Below are 27,876 nucleotides of genomic sequence, written 5' to 3'. Positions count from 1 at the left end.
CCAGATAACCAGACAGGCCAACATGTCTGTAACCTGATCACAGCAACAAAGAAAACGAGTTCTTATTCGGGGCCAGTATACACTAGAGAAATGAGAAAGTACAGACTAAAGCTGGCTAAAATAAGCTGTGATAACCATATTTGGGAAGCTGGCATAAATGCAACAGAAGGCAGCTTGTAGATGAATTTGATTCATTTTATCAATGCAACAAGGACTCTGGTGCATGTGTTTATTAAGCTTGTCCTGACAAAGACCCCACAGTTAAAACTAATGCTGAAGCTATGACTGTAAAATACTTAACAGCTATGAGCACACTTACACTGAAATTAATCTGAAAAATTAAAAATAAGAAAATAATATTGACTATTCCAGATATGACTGTGAGACCGAAGGTTTAGATTCCCACAGAAGTGCGGAGTAGCTGCAGGTATGGGTATGCACCAGCAGAGGGCTAAAGAGGCTTAAAGTTAATCGAGCATGCACACTTGCTGAGGAAATGAAAAAAACAGTGACATGACACTGCAAAGCGGTAATCTGTACGTGAATAAAATTGCTGAAATAGAAGCTTCATGTAGTATTTTGCATGCAAGGCCAAGAAAATGGTAGAATTTTAGATAAAAGAAGGCGTAGAAAAGCTAGATATGGGGCAAAATTGTAAAGTCGACTAAAATGTACTGAGAGTATATGGCTAATATGTAATAATGTAGGCAGTTAGTAATAGTAGTCATGTTAAAAAAAATCCAACTAGTTTAAAAACAGTGACTTTCTTTTATTTTTGATGTTACAGTATGATATCTTTTTTTTTTTAAACTGAAGATTCAGATTTTCTTCCTGAAACAGAGAATTTAAGGGGGTAAAAACCTAAATTTGATTGGACAAGAAATCGCTGCACTAGTCTGCTGCGCTGTATGGAGTAAACATATCTTTGCAAATGGTAGCAGAAAAATCAATAAAAACAGACATTATAGGCCTTTATCTGCTCTTACCTGTAATTAAACTTGCAGCAGCGGCGGGAGTGCGCTGCTGTACGTCTGTGCATGTTTTTATGTATTTTTGTGCATCTCTGTGAAAATGAATGAGGGGCTGGACCGGATGTAGGACAGGCCACCTTCAGATGGGTTTGGAGGAAATGTGGGGCTTTAACCGACAAACAATAGAGCTCCTGCAAATCCTATTGCCTCGGGTCATTTTTATTGCGTCTCTGGAAACCGACGGAGTAGGGCAACGTTTGTTGACAGGCTCATTTTACGCCCCCAGAAGGCCACAAAGCGGCGAAAAAGTGTAACTAAACCCACCGAGTCCCCAGCGAATAATCTTCAGGTAAGGCTGACACTGACATTGGCTGCTAACGGGAATTGGCTAACTAGCTTAAGATAATAACGGGTACCTATTAACAAAGGATGGGGGAAAAGTTGGCAGTGATTAGCAGCTAAAGAGTCAATCTAATAGACGCCATCCTGTCGCCAGAAAACATTTTTAAGCCTCGCTGTGTGGATGTTGCTTATATAGCATGCTAGCTTGTACCGTTAGCACCTGTCTTCCCTGGGCTGCTTGGCTCATTTAGTCGAACCAGTGTTCACACATTTACTATCTCTATTGGCAGTAGCTAAGACGGTTGGGGTGGCTTTTTCTTTAATGTCTTCTTCTGAGGGAATTGTGTGTGTGTGCCTGCAACTTTGACTTCACAGAGCAGTTAGCTTAACGGCCGCAGCCGAGCCATGTGTGACAAAAGATAACCCGTGTCAGTGGTGGGATTGAAGGGACCTGCTGGCTAGTTGGTCTCTGAGCATCTATCAGCCCAGGCATGCCCCATTTGGTGCATACAGACGTCTTAAGCATTTGCATTCAGATACAGTAGGTAGGGCTGCAACACTTTGACACTAAGGTATGATACGCTAGAGTTCATGGTAAACTATGACTGGGTTCATTTTTCGTAGTTAAATGTTGCTGTACTGCACCCCCGCTCTGTCACGCTTTACGTCGTATGCGCCAGCTGGCTCCGAGTTGACCTGCGTACAGATCTCGTACGACTCTTGAGGTTACTAAAGTTCATTGAAGTCTGCGGCTGTTTTAACCCGTGCTAACTTTATTCTTGAACCTCACTTTTAACCAGCTGGACGAGCAGTGCGTGACAGGCAAGTAACTCCCAGCATTTTTATACCAGAACGGGGAATTTTCTTTCTTTTTTTTAAATTAAACCAGTGTTGATAATGTGACTGTTTGTGCAAGAGACAGCTTAGTCTCATACTACTAAGAGTAAAACCAGAAGGGAAAAAGGGAAGTCTGTTAATAAAGCTTCACTTTTTTATATTAAATATTGAATGGTAAAGCGTGCACGCACTGCTTCACACTGCCATATAGGGCCACTTGTTGGTGTTTATGCATCCCTTTAATTGACCTTGAGAGGGGGATATGTAGACTGGATCACTGCTGCTATTCATTATTTAGTAATTTTACAAGGTCAATGAATCCTGTATAAGTCTTGAGCTGCCATTTATGTTTTTAAAGAGCAATAGTGCTCCAGGTCTTCAAGTTTTTCTTTGGACATTGACTGCTCCCCCCCACTCATTCTCAGTCCAGTCCTTGTACCTGATGATTTTCAGAGGAATTATATTTTTTGTTTTTGCTTTAAGTCCCTTAACACTGACACAAATCATTTACGAATTTAAAAAAAAGGAACCTAAGGCTGGGGAAGAATCAGTGTTGTTTATTCTACTAAGTTGTTTTGTATAACAATTTTAAGTAGTATCTTTAGGCACTTTGTTACTAGAACAAGTTACACTTGTTTAGTTGATTCTACAAAAAGTGTCAAAAATAATTGTTTGACAGGCTTACATGGACCTAGAACTTTCACACCAACAAGTGGATTCCAAAACGGCAATTAACTGGAAACATTCATAAAGACGTTTACAGAAGATGTGTCAGGATAAAAAATAAAAAAAAAAGACAGCAGATGAATAGGTCTGAAGGTCATGTCCTTAAAAATAAAAAAAGAGACAAACAAAACAGGGACATGAGCTGAGCCATCTACTTTTCATTGAAGCTTTATCCTGAAACGATTTTAGGGAAAGGGTGTTGTCAATATGTAAAGAGGAGTTAATGAGAGAGATGCAACAATAAGTGTCTGTAGACATGTGTAAAACACGGCGGAGGCTCTGTCGTGGTTTAGGGCTCCATGTCAGCCAGTTGTGTTGGAAATCTTGCCAAAATAGATGGCGTTATGAATGCAGAGAAGTCCCATCAGGTCTTTGATCCACCATGCAGTATCACATGGAAAGCATTTGATAATCCACAATTCAATTTGTCAGCATGACCAATGATCCCAAACACGCTGACAATGCAGTAAAAGTGTATCTTCTACGAGCACCAGTGTCGTGTTATAGAAATTTTAAAAGAATCACTAGTTCTGCACTAAAATGTAATGGATTTTCTTCCTTTTTAATGGAGGCAATGGTGCTTTTTGTTTAGATAGTGCAGGAGGTAAATGCCAGACTCGATTTGATTTCAGTAGGGGAAAAGGTGGATTTTAAAAAAGGGTAAAAACACTAGTTCCTAGGATTTAAGATGATGGTACAAAGAAACAAAAGGGAGAAATTCATGAATCCTACCAAAGATAACGACAGTAAGTCAATAAAAGAAGGCTGGGGTAGCTAGGTAAAATATAGCTCTGCCCACTGCTATAGTCAATGCTCAAAAAAACCCAGTACGATATCTCCACATCAGAGCTGTTGGACATCAGATCGGACTTTGTGCTAGCGAGCACAATCGTTATCGTTATCGGACGATAGATGTCTTATATCGGGATATTAGATTTTGGTCATATCGCACAGCCCTATACCTAAAGGCATCGTTGACGTATATATGCTATTAATAATTGAACCAGCTGTTGGTCCAAAGTGCCGTGACTTGCTCGTTTACAAGTCGTAACCTATTGATCTCCTTTATCTAGTAATCAAGCATAGTATTGTCCTATTGGACTTTGAGACATGTGTTAAGACTTTATCTAAGCAGTGTCATCGGGGTGAACAATGTCAAAACTTTTGTAGCATTCATTACCTGCATTCAGATTCAGCCTAGTGCATTCATACTCAAACTGTCTAAGAATTTCACATAACTCTCCCTGCTCTTACTAGTTGATCCTCTTTTTGTTAACCTTTGTAGTCTTATACAGAACAGTGAAGGGAGTAGCAGCATAATATTCCCACCTTTAAACGGTCTTGCGTTGAAGGACCTAATGTTTAAATGATCCAAGGCTCTTTACATCAGCCAGCTTTTCACCTAACCTCAGTGATAAACCCTTATCTAGAAGCTTTGCATAAAATGGTTGACTAGATTTCCATAATGCTTGCTGTGATTATTGTAATACTGACACCATGCAAAGGTGAGATTGCTTTATTTTCATAGTTTTAAATGGTCCCAGATGGCTACACAGCCAATACACGTTAGTAAGATCATAGTTTTTCTTTTTTATTTCTTTTTTTCACACATAAACAAACCAGTATAAATATGCTAATATGATCATGAGCTCAGCCGGCAGGTTCACATTTGGAGCCACATTTTTGGCAAATACAGCAGGTTGAGTTCACCTTTAAATCTTCCTTGCTGTATTATTTTTTATCATTATTCCAGCATATGCTCTTTCCTGTGCATGCATGATCATAATTAAAGAAACGAAATGCACTTTAAGTGTTCTTTTAGCTGCCAAGAATTACATTTGTCTCTGGTGTAGTAAGTGTTGTGGCTTTAAAACACACTCAGTAGTGCTGTGCAGGGATTTAGAACTCTTCATGCTTTGAAATATGAATGACCTTCATTGTCCAGCTATCAACATGTATTTTTATCTCCGTTGGTATTTGGCTTTAACACCCGGTGGTAAGACCCTAGAACTGTACTGTAACGTCAACCTACTCGCTTCAGCTATCACTTGACAGTTTATTTATGCCTCTGTCTGCTAGTTTGTCCGGACCACATTACCATTAACTGTGTGCAAGTATCCGAAGCCTTTGGTAGCTTGCCCGCTAGCCCTGTGTGCTATCTTTGTGTGGGTGAGTAATGGAGATCTGTAGTAAATCCTTTCCTTACCCAAGGTACTGTCAAGGAAAGAGGATGCCCACATGGCATATACTATCTCTATATTCAGGTTAGAGTTGCATATGAAATGAATGGGCAACCAGCTTTGACAGGTGGGCAGACTTGCCATTGTGTAGACAGAATTGACTGAATGTTTTATTTTATATGAATGCAGTTTACAGAGGTGTTTCATGCTAAGTCTCAGAAAGAAGGATTGTCCATGATATCATTATTTTCACATGACTTGTGATCAATAGGTTTTTAGCTACTAAGCATGTCGCGATGTTAACTGCATCCATCTTTGAAAACTGTCTGTTGTCACTACCAACTTGTTACTGTTAACCGATTCAATAGCCTGAGATTGGTTGTTACAGCAATAAGTTATTGCTGATGTTTCACTGTTTGAAACAACATAAGCAATAGGTGATTATGTGCATTTGTTTGGGGGGGGACCTGTACCCCCAAGGCATGCCAATAATCTGAACTCTGATTCAGGCTTTGTGGTCATTTGTTACAGATCCCATCAAAGAATTTTGTGCTTCCATCAAAGAATACCCACTAGGGCTGTAATAAATATACTTAACTAGTTGACTAGTTTTATTTAGTGGAATTTCAGTTAATCAAGCTTAAATATATATTGATTTGTTTTAACAAAATGACCAAAAAATACCAGAAAATTCATAGACGTCTGTTAAGTAAGGTAAATCAGACTCGTTGACAAATTGTGGTAACACATATAGCCATCCTCTGAAGGGTCCATCTTTAGCCAGTAAAAAACCAATAAGAAAACACGACTAGATATCACATGAAGAGATTTTTCAAGGATATTGCTGATCATTTTTTTTAACCCATCACTTTCATGATGCAAGATGTTAGTAACAGGCAGCTTATGGCAAGGTGAATCACAATACAGTAAATTATGATTGGTTACTTTAGCGTAACAATGCTATTCTCTTTACTTCACTATGGTTGGGCAGAGGCTAGGCCTCCTCTTTGTTAATGTTAATTGAATGTGACATATCCAGGGTACCCATAGCCTGCTAATCAGCACTAATCTGATACACTGGATTAGAGGATGGGAATGCTTGTAAGACACTGCAAACAGTACGTGTGACTCCTTCCTTTCTGAAGTGAGCTGTCTGTCTTCCTAGACTTCCTTCTGATATTATTTAGCCGAATCTGATAACAATTCATTGAGGTGTTTACTTTAGGCTGATTTAAATGAAGATTTATGCTTTTTAATAACTCTTGAGTTCATGGGCGAGTTCATTGGTCCCTGGTAAACTCTTGTGCTGATTAGGTAGTTCCTCCTACAGTTTCTTGGGATCTGACTGTGTTCTCGCTGTCATCATCATAATCTCCCTCTTCCCTTCTGTGGGATTATTATGGCGACAAAGCAGGGCAGCTTGTGACTATCCTCTGCTATCTGCAGGCCTTTTCTTTGTTTTGTTTTTAGTATATATTTTTTCTGGCTGTGAACTGGTGGAATACCAGAAGCCAAAATGCTGAACCAGAGTGCTGTCATGATCTTCACTGGGATCTGTGGGGCGATGGTGTTCATGGCAATGGCCTACTATGTCTACTGGTAAGTTGAATGTGAGACAAGTGTTGTGTCCTGTTTTCTCAGCATATTAAGACGTTAATATGCTGCAATGGTACAACTTAATATGCATCCTACCATTTTTAGGTATATTTTTGTGACCGCCAAAAAGGTTTTGGCCTTCCACTAAAGAAATATTGTTAGCAAATGTGGGGCTTTTTTCCCTTAAGCTTAGAATGTTTATCAGATAGCCAAAAAATAACAGGCAGTGCACAGACGTCTGTCAGGTCAGATCACTTGTGGTTACTTCACCCACCAAAGGCAAATTTAGTGCCAGGAAAAACCCAGGTGTTTGCTAGAGACTAGTAGCTGTTGAAGTCCAGCCTAGGCATCATTCGGCTGTTCCCTGCTGTAAGTGGAGCGCAGACGTTTGCAAGCCAAAGTAAGTTTTTATAATTAAAATGCTATGATAGAGGAGCAGTTCCTGCCAAGATGTGGTTTAACTTTTCCATAATTTAACTAGTGTCTCTAAATGTACATTTTTCATTTTAAAGACTTATAGCAAGCAGCTGGTATTTGCTGGTATAGAAGTTATATTCAGGTAATGTAGAGCAGCAGCAGCTGTCCAGCCTTAAGCAGCTTTAACACAGTCAGCAGTACTAATCTTTCCTCCAGGTTGTGTGGGCTTACAGGTGGGCCCATCACCTTCAAGGAGCTGGACATCCACCAGCTGTTTTTTCCTCTGTTTTTCTGGATGTCTTGTATGACAGACCAACTTCAATTTCCAGAGTATTTCTATGTTAGTATGTTTGGTTTTTGCACAAAATCATTTTGTTTGACTTAAATCTATGTTGGTGTTTTAAGCTCAGTATTGTTGAGATTCTCATCTTATTGAGGGAAAGGGTGAATGTGAGCATTAACCCTTTAAGACCTACCATAGAACCAAGTCCGCCAGAGCTTACTTTATATTTTTACATGCTGTGGAGCCATTTTTGGGAGCATTTCAAGTTGCTATACATCAATACAACAGTTGTAGCCCAAATTTTAATAATATTTATGCATTAAGTCCATAGTAACTACATAAATTGCAAAAAAGTGCAATAAACCACAAAAAAATTGAAAATCGTTTTAGGTTTTTTTTTGTTTGGTTTTTTTTTACATATATTTCTACTTGGAGAAATTTAAGAGGGTTGTCCCTCAAAACTTTAAATACAAAAAAGTTGCAAAAAATAGTTTACAACAACAGGAAATTTATTTTGAGTGTCTTCATAGTTTAATTTTTGAGATACACCAATTGTCAGAAATTGGCACCAATTTATATACTACAGAAAAAACAAAAAACAATCCTGTGATGCAAATTTGCAAAGAAAACAGCATGTGGAACAAAATAAACTATTTCCAGCAGTGCAATTTGAGTTCTAAGCATCCCAGAAACTATTCAGAAAAGCATAAAGTCAAACATGACTTATAAAAACACCAGTATAGGCTTTTAAGGCCTACAAGTAAAAAACAACATATTCAACGAAAATGACATCACTTCCGGTTTCGGGCAGGTAATGGCGGACATGTGATCATTCGCGCTGACGTCTATTTCAATGTGGGAAGTGTTATGAACAGCTGATCAGATTGGCAAAGCGTGTTCTGGAATATTATGTTCTCTTTCAAACATTCGTTTCGGTGTCTCACTATGGGGAACGCTCTCTCAGCGTTGTCCTCAGAAGCCTCTATATCATTACTCCAGCCAGTATTGGCTGGCAGTCGTGACGCTTGCGTCAGGGAGGGGCCACCCTCTTCCCTATAAAAGGGTGTGACGCAGCGTCACCCGTCATTCAATTTCCTCTTCTCGCTTCTTAGAATCCTCATCTCTCCTGACTGTGAACGTGAGTGCTAGCTTAACTGTCCACACGAGCAAGCTAACACCTTGGTCACCGGGCGCTAGCACGGCTCGCGTTTCGTGTCACCTGCTCTTCACCACAGAGCCAGGTCGGAGAGTGTGTTAGCTGCCACCACGCATCTAGCTCAACAGTTAGCTGACCAAGCTATCTGTCTTTGCTACACACGGCCACCAAGCCAAGTAGCGCAAGCGCTAGCCACCACACTAGCTAGGTCATACTAGCTCACCATAGCTACCCGACCGAGAGAAGAAAAGAAAAAAAAAAAGTTCAGCGTTAGCCGTCCAGCCATTCCAAGCTAGCTACACCAAGCTTCCTTAATATGGCAGACCGCAAACCGCTGCCCAGAATTTGCTCCTGCGGTTGCAAAATCTCAGGTTCAGATACACATGACGCGTGTGTGATGTGCCTCGGGCTGCAACACGCCCAAGCAGCTATTTCCACACCGGGTATATGCGAACACTGCGCTCGCTTCACCCACAAAAGCCTTCGCCGAAGGCTAGCCCGCCAGGCTAGCTTGTCGAAGGAGGACCCAATGCTGTCTCCAGTCGGCCCACCGATGGAGCACACTGAGTCCGCCACACCAGGCACCAGCTGGGGCGACGAGATGGATATCGTCCTCCCGCTGGTGGATGATGCCGAGGTCAGCTGCGAAGCTATGTTTGATTCTCTCGAGGCTAATGACGAGCTACTCAGCGAATCCTCTGAGGGAGCGTCGGAACATCTCGTCTCGGACGAGGATGACGACGTTTTCTTTGCCCCCTCTGGTCGAAATTCTGCGACACAAGGGGCCGATTGTGATAACCCCGGCACACAGTCCCGCGGCATGGAGCTATTTGACGTTGCAAAACGGGCAGCTGAAAAGCTGGCAATCCCATGGCCCGCGGTGACAACGGAGACCTCCACCTCACGATACGAGGGTAAAAGGCTCCCCGTAGCAAAGCGCACTACTAAGCAGGTACTGCCGCTTTTCCCCGAATGCGTGGACGAGGTCACACGCTGCTGGGCAAAGCCATTTTCGTCACCCAACCCCGTGCAGGGAGCGGCGGCGTTTGACTGCGCTGGAATGAAAGAGAAGGGCATCTACCAAATTCCCACAGTGGAGAATCTGGTGGCTTCTCATCTCCACCCAAACCAGAAACTTTCCATGTCATCTGGTCCGTCCCTGCCCTCCAAGGCCGAACGCCTGCAGTCCTCCCTGGCTGACAAGGCGTATAAATCAGTTGCCACCACCGCGAGGGCATTGAACGCCTCATCGCTCCTGCTAGCCTACTCGGCGGAGCTCCAGGACCAGGCTGCTGCGAACCCGGATGCTAGCGAGCTGTGGGAAGAGCTGGGCGTAGTTACGGACCAGTGTCTCCACCTCACTAGAGCAGCAGTACAAGCGGCGGGCAGAGCCCTCAGCATCATCGTCCTACAGGAGAGGGCAAGATGGCTGAACTTGTCGGGGCTTTCGGACAGAGAAAAGCGTGACATTCTGGACGAAAGCATCGACCCCGCTGGGCTTTTCGGGACCGCCGTTGCCACCATGCAAAGACGGTGCGAGGAGAAAAAGAAAGAGGGAGAGGCCCTGCAGCTGTGTCTCCCTAGGAAGACCCAGGCTGCGCCTCCACCCAGTCGCCGCACGTTCGCTCAGGTCACCAGCCGTCCAGCCGGCGTGCCGACGTTTAAAATCCCTCGCCGCCCAGCCCCGCAGGTCGCGGCCCAGGGTCCCCTAGGATCGCAGAACCCTAAGACCCACTGGCCCAGGAAACACGTCCCGCCTGCTGCCGCTCAGGGTGCCCCACCACCAGCCAAGCAGTCGGACCGCAAGAAGAAGCGGACTGCCTAACATCCCCCACGGGGAGATCGGAGCCGGACCAGCCCGGGCTCCAAGTTCACTCCAGGGCTCAGTTCCGGAGCCCGTTCGGAGAAGTGTGTTCTGCCTCCACCTTTCAGCGCCTGGGACTCGAGTTGGATCCCACAGAGCGCATTTCAACAAAGAGACGGCGAGACACTGTTCAGCTGAATCAAGCATGTCTGTCTCACAAAACACACTGTTTATTAAAAACTCACCCGTTGCATCCAGGCATGTCGCCAAGGGCACGGGAAAAATGTGTGAAAAACACAGAAAGCATGTTGAAAAACATAATGCCCCCACGCACCCAGACACCACCGGGGTTGATTCCCTCAGTGGTGTCCGGCCCCATGAGCGCTGGTCAAGCGCGGGCCACCCGCGCATGCGCAGTCGGGTCTGGCCCGAAGGACCAGTTTCCGCCACAAGAGGGAGCCAGAGCTCCGTCTACTGTGGAGTGCCTGTCTTTGGGGCCGCTGTCAGCAAGAATAGAGAGATGGCGAGCTCTCGCTGCGCCAGAATGGGTTGTGAGGACATTAGAGCGGGGCTATCGTTTGCAATTCGCAACCACCCCTCCCAGATTTCACAAAGTGATTTTCTCTCTTGCAAAAGGCGAATCAGCCAGGATCCTGCAAGAAGAAATAACTACCTTGCTATCAAAGGGAGCAGTACGAGAAATACCCCAGGAGCAGAGCCAATGCGGCTTCTACTCAAAGTATTTTCTCGTGCCCAAGAAGGGAGGGGGACTGCGTCCGATACTGGACCTACGGGCTCTGAATCAGCATCTGAGGTCATACAAATTCAGGATGTTGACGACCACCACTCTGCTGCATGTAGTGCGCCCAGGCGATTGGTTTACATCAATAGACCTGAAGGACGCATACTTTCACATCCCTATTTACCCACCTCACAGAAAATTCCTGCGCTTTGCGTTTCAGGGCAGAATGTACGAGTACCAGGTCCTGCCGTTTGGTCTCTCACTGAGCCCTCGGGTATTTGTGAAATGCACAGAGGCAGCCATAGCCCCACTGAAGAGGCGGGGCATCCGCATAGCAACATACATAGACGATTGGCTGCTGCTATCAGAGTCCGAAATAATGGGAAGAGAGCACACCAGGTTGACAGTGGATCATCTGATGGCTCTGGGTTTCACCATAAACTACCAAAAGAGTGTCCTGCAGCCAGCTCAGGCCATCTCTTTCATAGGAATAGCTCTAAACTCCGCCTCGTACAGAGCGTGTCTCTCTGTGGACAGAGTAAAAAAAATGCTATCACATGCCGGCATTTTTCAGTTGGGAAGATATCTCCCATTCAGAAAATGCCTGCAGATGCTGGGATTAATGGCGTCTTCACTGGCAGTCATTCCACTAGGCAGACTGCATATGAGGGAATTTCAGCGATGGGTTGCATCACTGAGACTGAATCGAAAGCGCCATACCTACCGCTATATCAGAGTGACAGCAGACTGCGCTGCAGCACTCCACTGTTGGAGAAATCCCACATTTCTCACTCAGGGGGTGTCACTGGGGGCTGTCACAGCCAGAAAGGTGGTGACCACGGACGCGAGTCTCACGGGCTGGGGTGCTACTCACGAGGGCAGAGCAGTGAGCGGCAGCTGGGGCTCACAACAGAGGGGTGCTCACATAAATTGGCTAGAATTGCTAGCAGCATTTCTAGCACTGAGACACTTCCTTCCCCTGTTGAGAAACCACCATGTTCTGATCAGAACAGACAACACCACTGTTGTGGCATACATCAACAGACAGGGCGGGTTACGTTCCCGTCCCTTGCACATGCTGGCTCGCAGACTGATCATGTGGAGCAGCATCAATCTGTTGTCACTGAGAGCTACTCACATTCCAGGAGCTCTGAACTTGGGAGCAGACTTAATGTCCAGGGGAAACCCGCAGTACGGGGACTGGACCCTGCACCCACATGTGGTGACCCAAATCTGGACCCGCTTTGGCCAGCCACAGGTCGATCTGTTTGCCTCGAGGGAGAACGCTCAGTGTCCACTGTATTTCTCCCTGAGGGACCAGGAGGCTCCGCTAGGGGTAGACGCATTAGCTCACAACTGGCCACATGCTCTGCTTTATGCGTTCCCTCCGCTGGCCTTAATTTCTCCCACTCTAACCAGAGTGAGAGAGAGAGGGCTAACAATGATATTGATCGCCCCAAGGTGGATGAGGTCCCACTGGTTAGCGGAGATTGTGCCCCTCTTGTGGAGCGAACCTTGGCCTCTCCCTCTCCGACGAGACCTAGTCTCCCAAGCCAGGGGGGAGATTTTTCACCCTCACCCCGAGCGCCTTGCCCTGTGGGCTTGGCCCGTGAGAGGTTGAATCTGAGTACGGCAGGACTCCCCCAGGGTGTTATAGCCACTATTCAGAGTGCTAGAGCCCCCTCCACAAGATCATTGTATGAGAACAAGTGGAGGGTATTTGAGGAATGGTGTGGAAAGTCTCACACTCTCTCCTTTCAATGCTCTGTGACAACAATTCTCTCCTTTCTCCAAGAACTGTTAGATAAAGGAAAGGCCTTTTCCACAATTAAAGTATATCTAGCAGCCATTTCAGCCTGCCATGTGGGCTTCGTGGATGGCCCGGTGAGCCATCACCCGCTAGTCTGCCGTTTCATGAAAGGGGCACGACGGCTCCACCCGGTGTCTAAACCTCTCGTTCCCACGTGGGATTTATCCCTGGTGCTGGGGGCAGTTTCACAGCCACCATTTGAACCACTAAACCAGGTGGAAATAAAAATCCTGTCTTTGAAGACTGCATTGCTCCTGGCTCTCGCATCTGCGAAGCGTGTCAGTGATATTCATGCGCTGTCAATACACAAAGAGTGCACCCGATTCACGCGGGATAACTCTAGAGTCACACTCAGGCCAAATCTGGCCTTTGTGCCCAAAAATCCTTATCTCCAATGCACCCCATTGGAGCTGGAAGCTTTTTGCCCTCCTCCTTTCTCCTCCCCTGAACAGGAGCGCTTACATGCTCTCTGTCCAGTTAGGGCTTTATGTACCTATATGGAGAGAACGAAGGCTTTCAGGAGGTCGGATCAGCTGTTTGTTTCCTGGGCTAAACCACATCTTGGCAAGCCCGTTAGCAAACAACGCATTTCCCACTGGATTGTTGAGGCGATCCAATTGGCTTATTCCAGCACGGGTCTGCCCCCCCCGGAGGGACTTCGTGCTCATTCTACCAGAGGGATGGCAACCTCTTGGGCCCTTTTTAGGGGTGTCTCTATAGAAGAGATATGTGCAGCTGCGAGCTGGGCTTCACCTTTGACCTTTGCAAGGTTTTACAGGTTGGATGTCACTGCACCGTCTCTAGCCCACACTGTGTTAAGTGTGGGTCCCCACGAGACCTCCTAAATTGGCAGTCAGTCGTTCAGATGGGCTTATCTGGCAATACGGGAGTCTGCATATCCCCATAGTGAGACACCGAAACGAATGTTTGAAAGAGAACTTGAGGTTACTCTATTCCGTAACCCCCGTTCTCTGATAACATGAGTGAGGTGTCTCACCAGATCACCCTCCTTGCACGAAGCGAGGAAGAGGTGAGCTTATCTTGAATGACGGGTGACGCTGCGTCACACCCTTTTATAGGGAAGAGGGTGGCCCCTCCCTGACGCAAGCGTCACGACTGCCAGCCAATACTGGCTGGAGTAATGATATAGAGGCTTCTGAGGACAACGCTGAGAGAGCGTTCCCCATAGTGAGACACCTCACTCATGTTATCAGAGAACGGGGGTTACGGAATAGAGTAACCTCAAGTTTTTGTTCCTGCAAGTGCTTTTTATGCAATTTTTGCAAAGCTATATGTGGAAGGAAACCGTGACCTAGGACAAGCTGATGGCATAAGATGCAAGTACAACTCCTCCGGTTTCATATGCAAAAAAAAAAATTATTGCGCTAGCTTACGTGGTTCCAGTTCTACAGGGATTTAAAAATAGGTATGCAAAACGGAGTGTGCCGGCTCCGACTGGCTTTAAAGAGTTAAAGCAGTAGTCTTAACACTGAACTACTTACCTAAATAGCTGACATCGAACACTGATCCAATCAGGCACTTGGTCGGTTCACCTGACAGAATGAGTTGCCTTGCCATGGTTTTATTGCAGTACCAATACATTACAGTAGCCTACAGAAAAAAGTCCAAATGGAGTGAACATATATGTTGTAGAGGACTCGTAGTCATCCTGTCTGTAATACCTGATTTAGACTTCAGGCCTTTATAGAACCTACGATGTAACCTATGTGGCTGATGTTAATTACCTTGTGGCGGTGTCTCGGTGTTTAATATCCAGTGCTAGCTATGATAGATAAATAAATAAATGTGACTTTCTCTCTTTCAAATGTATTTGTCTCAAATCTTTCCATTTCTTTATACATTGTTTCACATCCGTTCCAGTACTTTTAGCAATCTCCCTCCAAGAATCATGCTGACCTTTGTGGTCTTATATTGATGCTATGATTATATACTGTATATAGAGACATTTGCACTGATTAATGTAAATCTGCAGTGCAAAAATGGCTAGAAATGTACAGAATGAATTGGTGGTTCCGCTCACAATAGTGAGCTGTGTTGATCTAACTTGTAGTTACATTTCCAGTGAGGTGCACGTCATCTGTAGATTTCTCACTGAATACAGCCTTAGAAGACCAGGTTTTTTACCACAGAACACTGTATGATCATGGTGTTGTTTGAAAAAGAAATTTCACTGCACAAAGATGTTTGGAAAAAAAAAATGTAGAAACCATTTACTGTGTCAACAGTACATGTCTTGTTTACTGGCATGTTTCAAGTCATCTCCTTAACATATTTGTAGAAGGTAAGTAAGATTTTTAGTGATGATCAAGGCTATACAAGTTTATAATATTAATGCAGTTTTAAAAAGTCTCCCTTAAACCATCTTTGAACATTTAACTGGAACCAAATTAAAATAACACAATAGAAAAACACTTAGTGGCTACCAATGTTAAAACCAATTAATTGGCTCCATAAAAATGTTAAATAAAAACTGTATGCAAGTGAATTCTCAAGTAAATGTGTAAATTATACAGTTTCACATGTTTAGCTTTAAAAAGATCTGCTTATGAGAAAAAGTTAGGGAGTTTCCTTTTCTTTTTTTCGTTTTTTTTGGCCAGTTAATTCTTATATGTGCTGTGTGCCTTTTGATTGCTGGTGTGTAAAATTGAGTTTGTCCTGTGAATCATGGCCGAGAGTTGGAGTTTGAGGTGACTCAGTTTGATTCCAGCGCTGCACGGGGAACATCTGCTGTGTGTGGAGTAAAAACTGGGACAAAGTTCACGATGTGTGTAGAAGTAACTCGCCTGAGCTAACGCGCACACACACTCATAGTTGCTGCAGGTTGCCAATGCAAATTAAAGTTGGGGATCTTCTCCATCGGCAGCTTGTGGCCAAACATTACAATCAGCTGCTATCAGTGTGCAAAGTTAAATCTTCCAAGAAAAGGTTAAGGCGTTTAGCTGTAAAAACATTAACAAAAGTCTCACTAATTTGGCTTGTAAACCTTTTTTTTTTTTTTAACATGGACTCACTATTTTACATAAAACACTGTGCTTTCATTTGTTCAATTATAAAATTAGAAGTTAAAACAGAGAAATAAAAATAATAGTATAAAATTCCTCTTTCGTGCTTTTAATTTGACTGACAGTCACAGGTAAGGTATAAACTTAAAGCTTGAATTGCAGTTTATCAGTAAGTCTATTATAGACTACTTGTGTAGTTGCTATTAATGCTTCGTGGCGACTTATTCTGGACTTCCTCATTAACCACAGTGTTTCTTAACCCATCTCAGCAATAAGACAAATATGCAGTATTTAACTTCACCCTCCCTATCATGCTGTATGCATGACCAAAGGTCACATCTGTAACATAATGCAGAGTTAGTGCATGCTTGGAAAAGTTTAGAGTGATTTCATGTCCAGAGATTTGTAAACACGTTTATGTTGATGGTCTGACGGGACTGAACCAAACTTCTGCAGGTGTGCATTTAAGATTAAATTTTCTTTACACCCAAACTGCTAAATTGATATATATGGTTGCAGTGTGTGAGAGAGTGAGTGCACCAGATAAGACTTGTTGCCTATATACTGTAATCTAGGTTTGTGTCTGCAATATGGTTGTATGAAAAACTGTTTGGATTGCTCTTCACTGTGATGTTCGTTGACGAAGTCTGTTGCAGTCTTGGAAAAGGGCTAATGCAGTAGATTGGGTTACTTCATAATTTTGCCTCTTTTATTACAGTTGTATAATTTGTTGTAATTGATAAAGTACTCGATTTAGAATATAGTTTGTTAGCCCTCTTAACTGATTCACACGTTGTCTTCAGTCTACGTTATTTGTGAAGGATGGGTACTGGTTACTAGAGATGGACCGATCCGATATTACGTATCGGTATTGGTCCGATACTGATGTAAATTACTGGATCGGATATCGGAGAGAAATAAAAAAATATAATCCGATCCACTAAATATCAAAAAAGCACCTCACAAAACTTGTGATATGGCGTAACTCAGCTCATAACCGAAGCACGTCGGAGCGGTGTATTTGGAGCCTCGCTACCAAACCAGCATTTCATCTCCGAGGAAGTTATCCCAGAGAGAAGTAAAGCAAGTGTGTAAGTTCATCTCTGAATGTTTGTAAAGCATTCCCACGTTAAGCTTAACAACCGATATATGGAGCGACTGCCTTTCTCTCTCCCTCCCTCTCCTGCTGCTACTTCAATCATGAAACTGCTTAATGATCAGCTGATCGGCTTTTCTGTCGGGAGTCCATCTGTCTTCTTTGTTTTTGGCCCACTTTGCACCAGAAAGAGGAAACCAGCGGCTGAACAACAGCAGCACTATTAAGCTTGATAATCTGTTGTTAGAATTTATTTAATATTACTTTCTACACCAGGATCCTTTTCTACGTAGCTGACGGCTGGTAACTGTGCAGGGGCAGATCTAGCAAAGTTTAGCCAGGGGGGCCAACAGGGCATTAACAGGGAAAAGGGGGCACAAAGACATACTTTTCTTTCTTATTCTCATTTAAAACGTCTAGCTTTTAATAAATAATCTGACTCTTACACCCAAAGTTTTAATCTTATGTAAAATAAATAGAAGTCCATTACTGTATATAGTAACTGTTAAGTTGAAGATGTTGAATCTATTTAATTATTCTTGAAAAATAATTTATTTCTGTGCATTTTTTTTCCACACTGCATCAAATTAAAGTTGATTAAGTCGATTAAGCATCATGAGGTGGAGGGTGGGGGGTGGTTCCCTATTTTTATTTTTATTTATTTATTTATTTATTTTTTTGCTGGGAGTTTGCAACCCTATTAGTTAGGTTGCTTAATATTTCTGCTAAGTACTCTTTAAAATACCAGAATAGGGAGGATGGAGTAGGTTTAAGTTTATTAGATTGATCAGTTTTGCTGAACTATGAAATATTTTGGGTGCAGTGTATTTTTTACATACAGGTATAACAGAATAGCTTTAGTGTTGTTGTTTATTTAAACTTGAGTATGAACTTATACAAAATGCAGCAAGATATTAAAAATAAACAGTTTTATTGATTAAAAAACACACTATATCGGATTCATATCGGTATCGGCAGATATCCAAATTTATGATATCCGTATCGGATATAAAAAAGTGGTATCGTGCCATCTCTACTGGTTACACATGCTGTGTATATTTAATGGGAACAAGAAACAAGTTGTTTCGGATAACATGTTGAAGACTGTGGTTGAAGCCTGTTGTCATTTGGACGCTCACCAAGCACACAGTGTTTGCTTGTCCCTTGTTCAGCATGCAGGCAGACAGTACACAGCTTCCCTTTTTGCTTGTTTTCTGACACAGTTATGTTAGTTTATGCAACTGAATACTCATGTGGATGTTGCTGGCACAAATAGTTATGTTTGTGAAAAAACAACTTTAGTTTTCATAATGAGAAGAGTTTTACTTTTACTTCTGCTGAATTAATTCCTTCAAGTTCACTACTTGATTCCTGATTAACTTCAGTTATACACTGGAATTATTTATTCAATTATTTTCCATTGAATCTTTAAAAAGTTTTGTTAGTTTTATTTGGTTCTATATGTTTATATTTAATTTAACTTGCCTTATATGAGGTGGCACTGGAGGTAGAGGATTGCAAGGTTGGTGGTTTGATCCCTGCTCCAGTCTGCATGCCAAATATGTGAGTGTGACTGTGTGAATGTTAGAAAGCACAAAAGTGCTTGTGTGACTAGGTAAATGAGGCAAGTTGTGTAAAGCGCTTTAAGTGCTCAGAGTAGAAAAGCGCTATGTAAGAGAACAACATCTGGTAGCACACAGATTAATGTATTTACATCTTCTGTGAATAATACTGAGTTCAATTCATTTTCATCAACTGGTTATGTGTATTCATAAAGACTTGCATACAGCAGCTCAGAGCTAACTATCGTGCCCTAACCTCAGGGCAATCAGATGTTCCCACTTCATCTACTGGAGGAAAATGGAGAAGCTACAAGAAAATCACAAGCCCAGACAGGACTCAGTAACCCGGGCCTCTGTGTGGGCTTCTGGCTCCTAAACTTAAATTATGTTCAAGGTTGATGATGTCTTCAAAACGCTACTTTATCATTTTTATTTGATTCACCATAGAAGAAGAGATTTGAAGCTGTCAGTTCAGTTTTATTTGGTTAAAACATTTTTTAAGATGTTCTCTGTTGAAATATTTGTTTTGCATTTAAGGTTCCTGTCTAAAATTTTGAAATTTGAGGGCTATGCAGCTTTGTACTCATGGGACTGTTGCTGAAAATTCATCCATGATGATGATATCAGCTCATCTTTGACATCAATTATGTGAATAGTGACACGTTACTTTACTAAAGTGGTTCACATGCATATTGGCATACTGCACAAGCTCTGTGATACATACATCCACGTAGATGCAATTTTTGAAGCTACATCCAGTGTCGAAACTTGTCTGTAAAGGCTATGAAACCTTGGTCAGTCAGGTTTCATAGCCTTCCCCTTTTGATTCGCCTTTCACCCACACTGAAGAACAATATCTGTCTCTGGCCGCCTTATGTTATTAGCTAAAATAATTCATCCTGTTTGAAACGGGCACTATACATTTATTAAATTCTGCTGTAATGGCTCTGCAGTCTAGCCCGACTCCCATCACTGTTGCCTGAGCCTATCCTCTGCTGTTGTTCACAGGTCTGTGGTGCTGGCAGAAGGGCCGTGTAAACGGGGCTTGTAAAAGGACTCCACCGTGGTAAGAGTCATTATTGCCCTTTTGAACATCTTAAAGCATGTTTGCCTGAGGATCACCTGACACAAACACCTGATAACCTTGTGTTTACACTGATCTGTTCCTTATTTAGTACCCTGCATGTCTTTTTTCCTTTTGCACTCACTGTGCTCACCTTCTTTTTCTGCTCCCTCTTCAGGTTGGTCGTAGTGTATAGAGAGGAGCCCACTCAGCCCTCCAGGCTCCTCAGCCATGGCTCTGCTGGCCTACCTGAAGAGCCTGTTCATCTTGCAGTTGCTGATGGGCTTTGTGTTTGTGGTGAGCGGCCTCATTATAAACTTCATTCAGCTGTGCACCTGCATCCTCTGGCCAATCAACAGGCAGCTCTATCGCAGAATCAACTGCCGGCTCTCCTACTCCCTCTGGAGCCGTGAGTATAGATGATTCTCGTGTGTTGCTGCAGGTTTATGTAGAAATGCTAATTGTCTTTTAAATATGTAAACAAGAAAAGGTGTCAAGTGTTGATTCTGAAATTCACAGATTGCAAATAATTACAAATCTGGCAATAGTGTCACATACAATGAGCTGTGTTTGGGCCATCTGTTGGATATTATGCTGTGTCTACATAGAAAGGGTTTCAGCTGCATTTTCCACTTGAATGTTTGAAACACTTTCTGTGTAGAAGGGCTTTATATTCAGTCTCCTTTTAGCTAAATTAAATGAGTCCTTAGCAGCTACAGCCTCTACAATTTTCACCAGTTACTCATTAAAATTGTCTGTCAGCTGCTTACTAAAGTCAGCTTTGTGCTGTTAATGACTTCAGCTGCTTTTATTAACCCTATGACAGACATTAAATTTGCTCCAGAGTAATTATCTAAAATTAAACAAATCCTAAACACGCAAAGATTTGCTGATAATTGTCTGCAGGGTTGGTAGAGACTGTTTTGAGGGATTAATATAAATATAATGTAACACAAATATACTTCCATTTAGTACATTGTGTTGTTTACACTGAAAATGCTCCAAGTGATGAATTTTCTCCTCTAACTTTCTAATGTTCCTGCTGCGTCATCGTCACTGTGCAGAGCTGGTGATGCTGCTGGAGTGGTGGTCGGGCACAGAATGCACCCTATACACCGATCAGGCTACGGTGGACAAGTTTGGCAAGGAGCATGTCATCATCATCCTCAACCACAACTTTGAGATTGACTTTCTGTGTGGATGGACCATGTGTGAAAGATATGGCGTTTTAGGGGTCAGTTGAGCACCACACAGTGATGCACAGTGATTAACATTTATCAACATTATTTGCTTTTGTCTTAAGAGAGAAGTCAGAGTTGTATAAAAATGTCTTTCCTCCTTCTTTAGAGTTCAAAAGTGCTAGCCAAACATGAGCTCCTGAAGGTCCCTCTAATTGGCTGGACGTGGTACTTTCTGGAAATTGTTTTCTGCAAAAGAAAGTGGGAAGAGGACCGAAACACTGTCTTCAAAGGCCTAGACAGACTCAAAGACTATCCTGAATATATGTGGGTAGGTACAGTCACAGTTTGTCCGTCGCCTGGACTGTGGTTTAGGTGTAAAAGTTCATCTTACAGACAAATACTTGTCTCAATTGCAACCCAGTTGCTCAATCAAGATTGTGAAATATCCTCTTCGAGTTGCAGTGGATTGTTGCTGATTTCAAGATACATGGGTGTTGTGATTCTAACAGTTCAGACAAGGTTGTAAATTCTTTTAAGTTAAACTAGTCGTACCATCAACTGTCACCTGCAAATTGAGTAATCACTGCACAGCCAAACTAAGATAAGATGGAACATACATAACAAAATATTTTTAGACTTTTAAAGAGAATGATCTATAATCTATCTGATGCTGTAGTTTCTGCCCTTTGCCCCAGTTTCTCTTTCTACTGAATCTATCTTGGCAGTGATACACGAATAGTTCTGAGTACAGCAGCGTTATTTGAAGGGCCTCAACATGAGTTTGTATGTTTGTTTTTTTTCTGTCAGACATCATGAACACAAGTATCCACTGTGCGTGAACAGACTGAATAGACATTCATTATGCTTCAGACCACAAATGCCTCTTTTGTCTTTAAAATAAATAAATAAAACGTACATTTTCTCTACATCCATCATGTTTTACCTGGTGACAGCCTAGGCCTAGAGTAAAAAGCAGGATTTGGGTTTAGCAAGGAATTCCACGTTTTTTTTTGTTTTTGTTTTTGTTTTTTTCTTCTGTATTTCCATGGTTTGGGTGGTTTTGGTAAATGCAGAAGGTCCTGCTTGTGCAGAGCCACTCTGTGGCTTCCCTAACGGCCACGAATTAGTGATACAGTTGAGGAAACAAATGCCTTCCTTGTTTCATCTTCAAATTACTTTGGCTGTTCGATATGGCTTTGTATAGCTACAGCTTGGTGATGTGAAATAAGATTTGCAAATCAGCCAATAAGTATTAATTATCTTTGTTTTTTACCTGGCTCTTCACACTGTTTAACACTGTCAGGGTTGCAGCTGAAAGAAAATTGTCTTACACAATGTAGTAATTCCAGTCAGATCTGCGCCTGCATTCATTAAGGAGGAATGCTATTGACAAGTCTATAAACTTGTAAAGATCTAATGTTTTCAACTGCATCTACTGTAATACTGGCTGCAGTAACATAGCTGCACCTTCAAGATTATAGTTTGCTGTTAGCTATGATGATTATCTTGTGCCAAAAACTGCACGTTTTTAATGGACAGATTCAGAAAACCCAGACTGACACAACAAGTTGATGGCACAAACGGGTATCCTGAGTTGACTGTATTTTAGCGTACTGTTAAATTGAGTTGACCTTGATTTGTACTTCAGCTAACAGAAGTAGGGTAGTGGATGGGTCAGGATAAAAGAGGTCACCTTAAGCTGGAGATTTTTTTTTTTCATTTTGTTAAGTGTGTGTGTGTGTGTGTTAACACAACTCTTCCTCCTTTCTCTCTACAGTTTCTGCTGTACTGCGAGGGCACCCGCTTTACAGAGAAAAAGCACCAAATCAGTATGCAGGTTGCAGAAAGTAAAGGCCTGCCCATACTCAAATATCACCTATTACCCCGAACCAAAGGATTCACCACCACACTGCAGTGTCTTAAGGGCACAGGTGGCATTCACGCACAAGTCGCACAAAAACAATATTCAGAGCATTTCTTTTATTTTGTATTTTGCTTACAGCCTGCTCTTCTTTCTCTCACCAGTGACTGCTGTGTATGATGTGACTCTGAATTTCAAAGACAACCAGACTCCCACCCTCCTGGGCATTGTCAATGGCAAGAAGTACAAAGCTGATATGTCTGTAAGGTAAGCACCGCTGATGCCCGCTCTCTACTTTTGAACAATCACTTTTTGTAATAAGGCACTGCACTCTCAGCTGTTTCTTCAAGTAAACTAGAATAAATGAGTTTTAAGCATTTTGGCCTCCTCCCAACTGCATCTTGTCCTGTAATAATCAAAGAGGCACTGAGACTGGCTAGACTCCAGGACATTAGCTTTAATGGCCAGGGTGCTCCCCTGAGCTCGGAGCTTGTTATAGACAGATTGGAGCACTAGTGTGATTTTACTTAAATAAAGCTGAAAGCAGGAGGGTGGTGGACACTTTGTTTTTAGTTTCAAGGTCAGGTTGACTGAAGACGGGTAAAAATACTATTTTAGTGACCTGAAATCACTTAGTATGATAATGTTCATGTATCAAAGGGAATTGTGTTTGGGAAGAGGGAGGCACCTGGTGGCAAGAAGCTGCTACTACAGACCGTGTGTGTGTGTGTGTGTGTGTGTGTGTGTGTGTGTGCGCGCAAACTGCTCAGCAGATATGTTTACGTTTTTTAATTAACCTGATAGGGTTGTTTAAAAAGTGCCTGAGTGCTGTTTATGTGAATTTATCTCGACAGTGATTATTTTGGTGTGGCTGGCTATGATTGTGGTTTGCTTTTTGTTGTGCTGAATGTGTAGTGGCCTTCAGACACACATTAGCTGCCTGTCATTCCATCAACCAGAATCATGAGCAAAATAATTAACAGCTGGAAAAGGAACAAAACTGGAAAACAAACACATTTTTTGTGCCATTAATAATAATCTTTCCAATGAAACCTGATGGACTATAAAGGTCACAGCACTCTACATATTTTTATCTCCTGCTTCTCTATTTCAGTTCAATTTAATACTTTTTGCTTTGTCCATTCCTCCGCAAAATGTTGCGTAAATTAGCAAGGTCTTTTTGAAGTGGTCGACTCTAGCTGCAGGATATCGTCTCATTCATAACTTTTTTCATTATGTGCCTGTTTCCAAATATTGAGACACTGAAGGTAAACTGTATCTGCTTCCAATGGTTATTTGCTGTTTTACATCCAGGCGGTTTTCTGTGGAGGATATACCAGACGATGAGCAGGAGTGTGCCAACTGGTTACACAAGCTGTACCAGGAGAAGGTAATCTCACATTAAAGACTCCTAAAATGCCAGATCACTGTTAATTTGGGTAACGGCTTTGTTGTTTTGGGGATGTGGGAGAAGGAGGGGTTAGTACCCAGTGTCATGGAAATTTTCCTTTCACTTCCCATTGTTGCTGAAAGAATTCACTGACAAGTCCAAACTAACCCCCCCCCCCCCCAAACATTAACAACTCTTGAACTTGTTAACGTCATTAAGCTACAGGAGGTACACTCAGACACCATAACCTGTGGATACTGAGCAGGTGACAAATTAAAGGATGAACTAAAGTATCTTAATTAGGTGTTGGGTCATGAGAGCTCGTCTCAGACTAAAGTGTGGTAAATTCCATCCTTCCAAGAGACATTACCTCAGTAGGTGTTTTGAAGGTCGTGGTGAAAAACTGCTCTCTTACTTTGTATGTCAAAAACACAGTTTGTGACTCTGAAGGCCACATAACTGAAGCCATGTTTACACTCATAAAACCATTCATTATCCCATAATTTTGCCTGTTGATAGTATTGATATCCTGAAAAAGACGTTTCTTATGCAAGATGTGAAAATAAAGGTGCTGACGACCCTTAGAACTATGTACCATATCAACACACTGCCCCCCACAGCATGACTAGGGTCCATTTGTTTTTTTATTTTCTCCTAGAATTCGTATCCTGATCTTTATTTTATTTTTAATCAGATGTCAAATTTATCAGCAGTTCCTGTCGTTTCAAATCAAATTAAGCACAAAGGTAACCACTATCTTTCCCAACTCCCAGGATGCTTTACAGGAAATGTACAATAAGGAAGGCAAGTTCCCGGGACCCACAATTATCCCACCGCGCAGGCTGTGGACACTGCTCAACTTCCTGTTTTGGGCAACACTGCTGCTTTCACCACTCATCAATTTTGCCTGCGGAGTGGTCGTCAGTGGCTCACCTCTCCTCATTATTGGCTTTATACTCTTCCTCATCGTAGGTAGGTCAAACCTTACCTTTTAGACAGTTTGCCGCTCATGTCCTGTTAGTATTAGTATAGTATACTTTTTTGGCACTAATTGTACTTGCAAAAAGAGTAAAGTCTAAGTTCTTTAGCTCCTGTGGTTTTGGGTATTTGACTGTTTTGAAGTTGGTCAGTCATGGATGTATAATTCAACCAGTCACCTGCCCAGAATGAAAACTGATGTAGCTTGTTTCATTTAAAGCTCGTGAGGTTTTTTTTTCCTGACCTGTTGTGTTCTTTCCCCCCCTTCTCCTTTGTTCTCTCTACAGCCTCTATAGCGATCCGCCGCCTCATAGGGGTCACTGAGGTGAAGAAAACAGGTTCCAGTTACGGCAACCAAGAGGCCAAGAAACAAAACTAAAGTGTCACTCCCTCCTGTGAATGGCCGTTTCTGTTGGCCACCCTGCGGTGTCTCACCCCATCCCAACTCCATTCTCCTCCTACTGTCGAGTCAGTTGGTAGGCTGGGGAGGAGTCCCAGCTGTGAAAACATTATAGAAGCCAGACCTAACATTTCTAGTGGCACTAGGGTGAGGGAGTATAGAGGGTCTGGGGTCCAAGTTCTCTGGTGTATCACAGATTATAACGAGGGGGAGATGCAGCACTGTATTCTCCTGCATCTTTCTAAATCCAGTTAGCCACCACCTCCCCCTCAATCCAGATCCCATTAAATCTCAGTAACACCCAACATTAAGCTTCTGACATGTCTGAGCTCACATGGACTACCACTTCCTACCTCGTTTTCCTGTCACAGTCATCAGCCAATGGGTAGTGGGTGACACGCTGTTTCTTTTTTGTCCACAGAACACGAGCCGATACATATTTCTAATCTCTAACCTCCATCCCAGCTGAGGCGCATTTCCACAACAGCAGTGTGTAACATACAGGACGTCTCCCTCCCTTTTCTCACTGAGTGGGACTTGTAATGGGAATCGGTGCCTTGAGGCCCAGCCTGGTTTTCCTTAACAGGGTCAACTTCACCCAAAATCATGCAGAATTTACCATTTTTAGCTGTATATAGCCAGCCACATACTTAAGGTTCTTATATGCCTTTGAGCACAACTATACCAGTACAGTGAAGGTGAAAAAGTCCCCCCCCACCCCTTGTAATTTGTAATTATTTTGACACAAACAATCCGATACAGTTCACCTTTATTGTACTGGGATAGCAACAGGCGTGCATGGGCGGAGAATCAAAATTCCACATCATTTTTAGTGGTGTACATGTGGTAAAATCACTGTTTCATCTTACTGCTGTGATCATGATGTTCTGACCCCTTTTACATCTTGGTTAGGAAAGGCTGGTGTCAAACTTACATCAAGGGCTCTGAATGTGAAAACTGTCCTTATCAAGGATACCTACCATCTGTTACAGGTCTCATTTGTACCCCTCAGAACCCAAACCCACAGACACGTTTCAGTTTTTGTTTTCTTTTTACATTTACTAGCTTGCATACATGTTCTCATTCATTTTCAATTGACCTCCTAAATGTGATGTTAATTGAACCAAACACTGGCAAGGTTCAACATGCCACCCACACCGATTACCAGTCATGACTCACCTGTCAGTGGAGCCAGAATCCAAAAAAAGGTCACCAACATGTAGCCACACATCTGAAAGCATATTGATTTGCTCTCCTGATATTTAGACTGTAGTATTGACATTTTAACCTTTGCCTTAAGTCAGGCTTGCTCAGGCAAGGGATTGCTTATCCGCCACCCCTTTAAAACAAGCACCAACATCTCACTTGCCTCTCCACCCTCTCTCCCTCCCTCCCATCACAGTGATGCATGGTGGAGCAGCATGCATTTGTTTGGTTTGATCCCCCAAACGGAGTAAACAACTTAAAGTCCAGTTTTCGTTTTTTTTAAAGGCATCCTGTGTACATCAGTTAAAGACAGCTGCTTAAGCACATACAGTTCTGGATTTTAGCATCCCAAACATGACTGCTTGTAGTTATATCTCAGATTATCTGTTGGCTGCTACAGTACAGTTTTTGAGCCATGTTTCGAGGTCCAACATAAAAGCTAATGGTAGAAAAAGATGGGGAGGGGGTATTTTTATGTTGTGCGCTCTCCTTACCTTCCCGTGCCACATGTAGTGTTTATCCTATCTTTTTTTTTTTTTTTTAATAATCATAATGTCTCAGCAGCTAAATGTCCTATACCTCCCTTTTTCTTTAGTTAACTACAGATTTCATGCAAGCCTTAATTAGTGCTGCTTATGTTTTTGTGTGAAAACATAGACGCTAACCGCTGTGGTAGTGAAGGACTGAAAGTTTTTAAGTACATAAACATATGTACTAGTAGAGCTGGGAGGTTGGTATGGATGTAGTCAGCTCTTGTGAGGAAACCTGTTTTTAATTAATCCACATTTTTACACAGATACTTTGAGATTACTTTAAATATTTGTAAAAGCTTTAGGATCCTCACTTGTCTCTTCTATTTTCCATCAAATCAAAACCAACAACCAGATAGAAATTCAGCCCATCAAATCCTCTTATTTAGTATGAATCAGGTTCTTAAGCAGAAGACGCTGCTGAGAAGTGCAAACCAGTATTTGCAAAAACGTTTAACACTGGATGCTTTTTTATTATTATTCAGTAAAGAAATATTACAAATGTCTTTTTTTCCCTCCCCATTTTCTTAATTCCTAAATACGATCAAATGTGACGTTAAAATTTACAACACTAGATTAGCTGCACGATTTTCTGAAATCTTAAAGATAATCCAGTTAGTGGAACCTCTCGCCTCAGCTTTTGTTTTGTTTTCTACAGCTGTTTTTATGTTTTCTTCAATTTTAAACACTTGAGAATATTAAAGGATTTAATCACAAAGCAA

The 27,876-nt window shown here is 42.4% G+C and overlaps 2 protein-coding genes across 4 annotated transcripts; both read left to right on the top strand.

The window, feature by feature from the left end:
- Nucleotides 1-1,077: 1,077 nt before the first annotated feature.
- On the top strand, nucleotides 1,078-27,876 carry agpat3 (1-acylglycerol-3-phosphate O-acyltransferase 3). 3 transcript variants are annotated; one of them, XM_087829632.1, is made up of 10 exons: nucleotides 1,078-1,320; nucleotides 19,554-19,611; nucleotides 19,787-20,017; nucleotides 20,673-20,842; nucleotides 20,956-21,117; nucleotides 22,567-22,720; nucleotides 22,815-22,917; nucleotides 23,965-24,040; nucleotides 24,814-25,012; nucleotides 25,306-27,876. In XM_087829632.1, exons 3-10 carry the CDS (start codon nucleotides 19,840-19,842, stop codon nucleotides 25,395-25,397), a joined length of 1,134 nt encoding a protein of 377 aa, XP_087685758.1. In that variant the 5' UTR covers nucleotides 1,078-1,320; nucleotides 19,554-19,611; nucleotides 19,787-19,839; the 3' UTR covers nucleotides 25,398-27,876. The 3 variants fall into 3 exon arrangements, with proteins under 3 accessions (XP_087685758.1, XP_087685759.1, XP_087685756.1); XM_087829633.1 differs by lacking the exon at nucleotides 1,078-1,320 and adding an exon at nucleotides 1,985-2,135; XM_087829630.1 differs by lacking the exon at nucleotides 1,078-1,320 and adding an exon at nucleotides 6,166-6,655.
- Nucleotides 8,779-10,333, top strand: LOC148098305 (uncharacterized). The gene has a single exon (XM_087829975.1). The coding sequence runs from the start codon at nucleotides 8,825-8,827 to the stop codon at nucleotides 10,331-10,333; it is 1,509 nt and encodes a 502-aa protein (XP_087686101.1). The 5' UTR covers nucleotides 8,779-8,824.

Source organism: Neolamprologus brichardi, chromosome 16 (assembly GCF_056152115.1).
Source record: "Neolamprologus brichardi isolate AB-2024 chromosome 16, ASM5615211v1, whole genome shotgun sequence".
Taxonomy (NCBI): Eukaryota; Metazoa; Chordata; class Actinopteri; order Cichliformes; family Cichlidae; genus Neolamprologus; species Neolamprologus brichardi.
Note: the sequence above shows the minus strand (reverse complement) of the source record. Positions and strands in the feature narration are given on the sequence as shown.

Coding starts and splice junctions, on each gene's coding strand:
- LOC148098305 (XM_087829975.1), top strand. CDS start 8,825: ATGGCAGACCGCAAACCGCTGCCCAGAATTTGCTCCTGCGGTTGCAAA.
- agpat3 (XM_087829632.1), top strand. CDS start 19,840: ATGGCTCTGCTGGCCTACCTGAAGAGCCTGTTCATCTTGCAGTTGCTG. Junction 20,018..20,672: donor CTCCTACTCCCTCTGGAGCC/GTGAGTATAGAT, acceptor GTCACTGTGCAG/AGCTGGTGATGCTGCTGGAG. Junction 21,118..22,566: donor ACTATCCTGAATATATGTGG/GTAGGTACAGTC, acceptor TTCTCTCTACAG/TTTCTGCTGTACTGCGAGGG.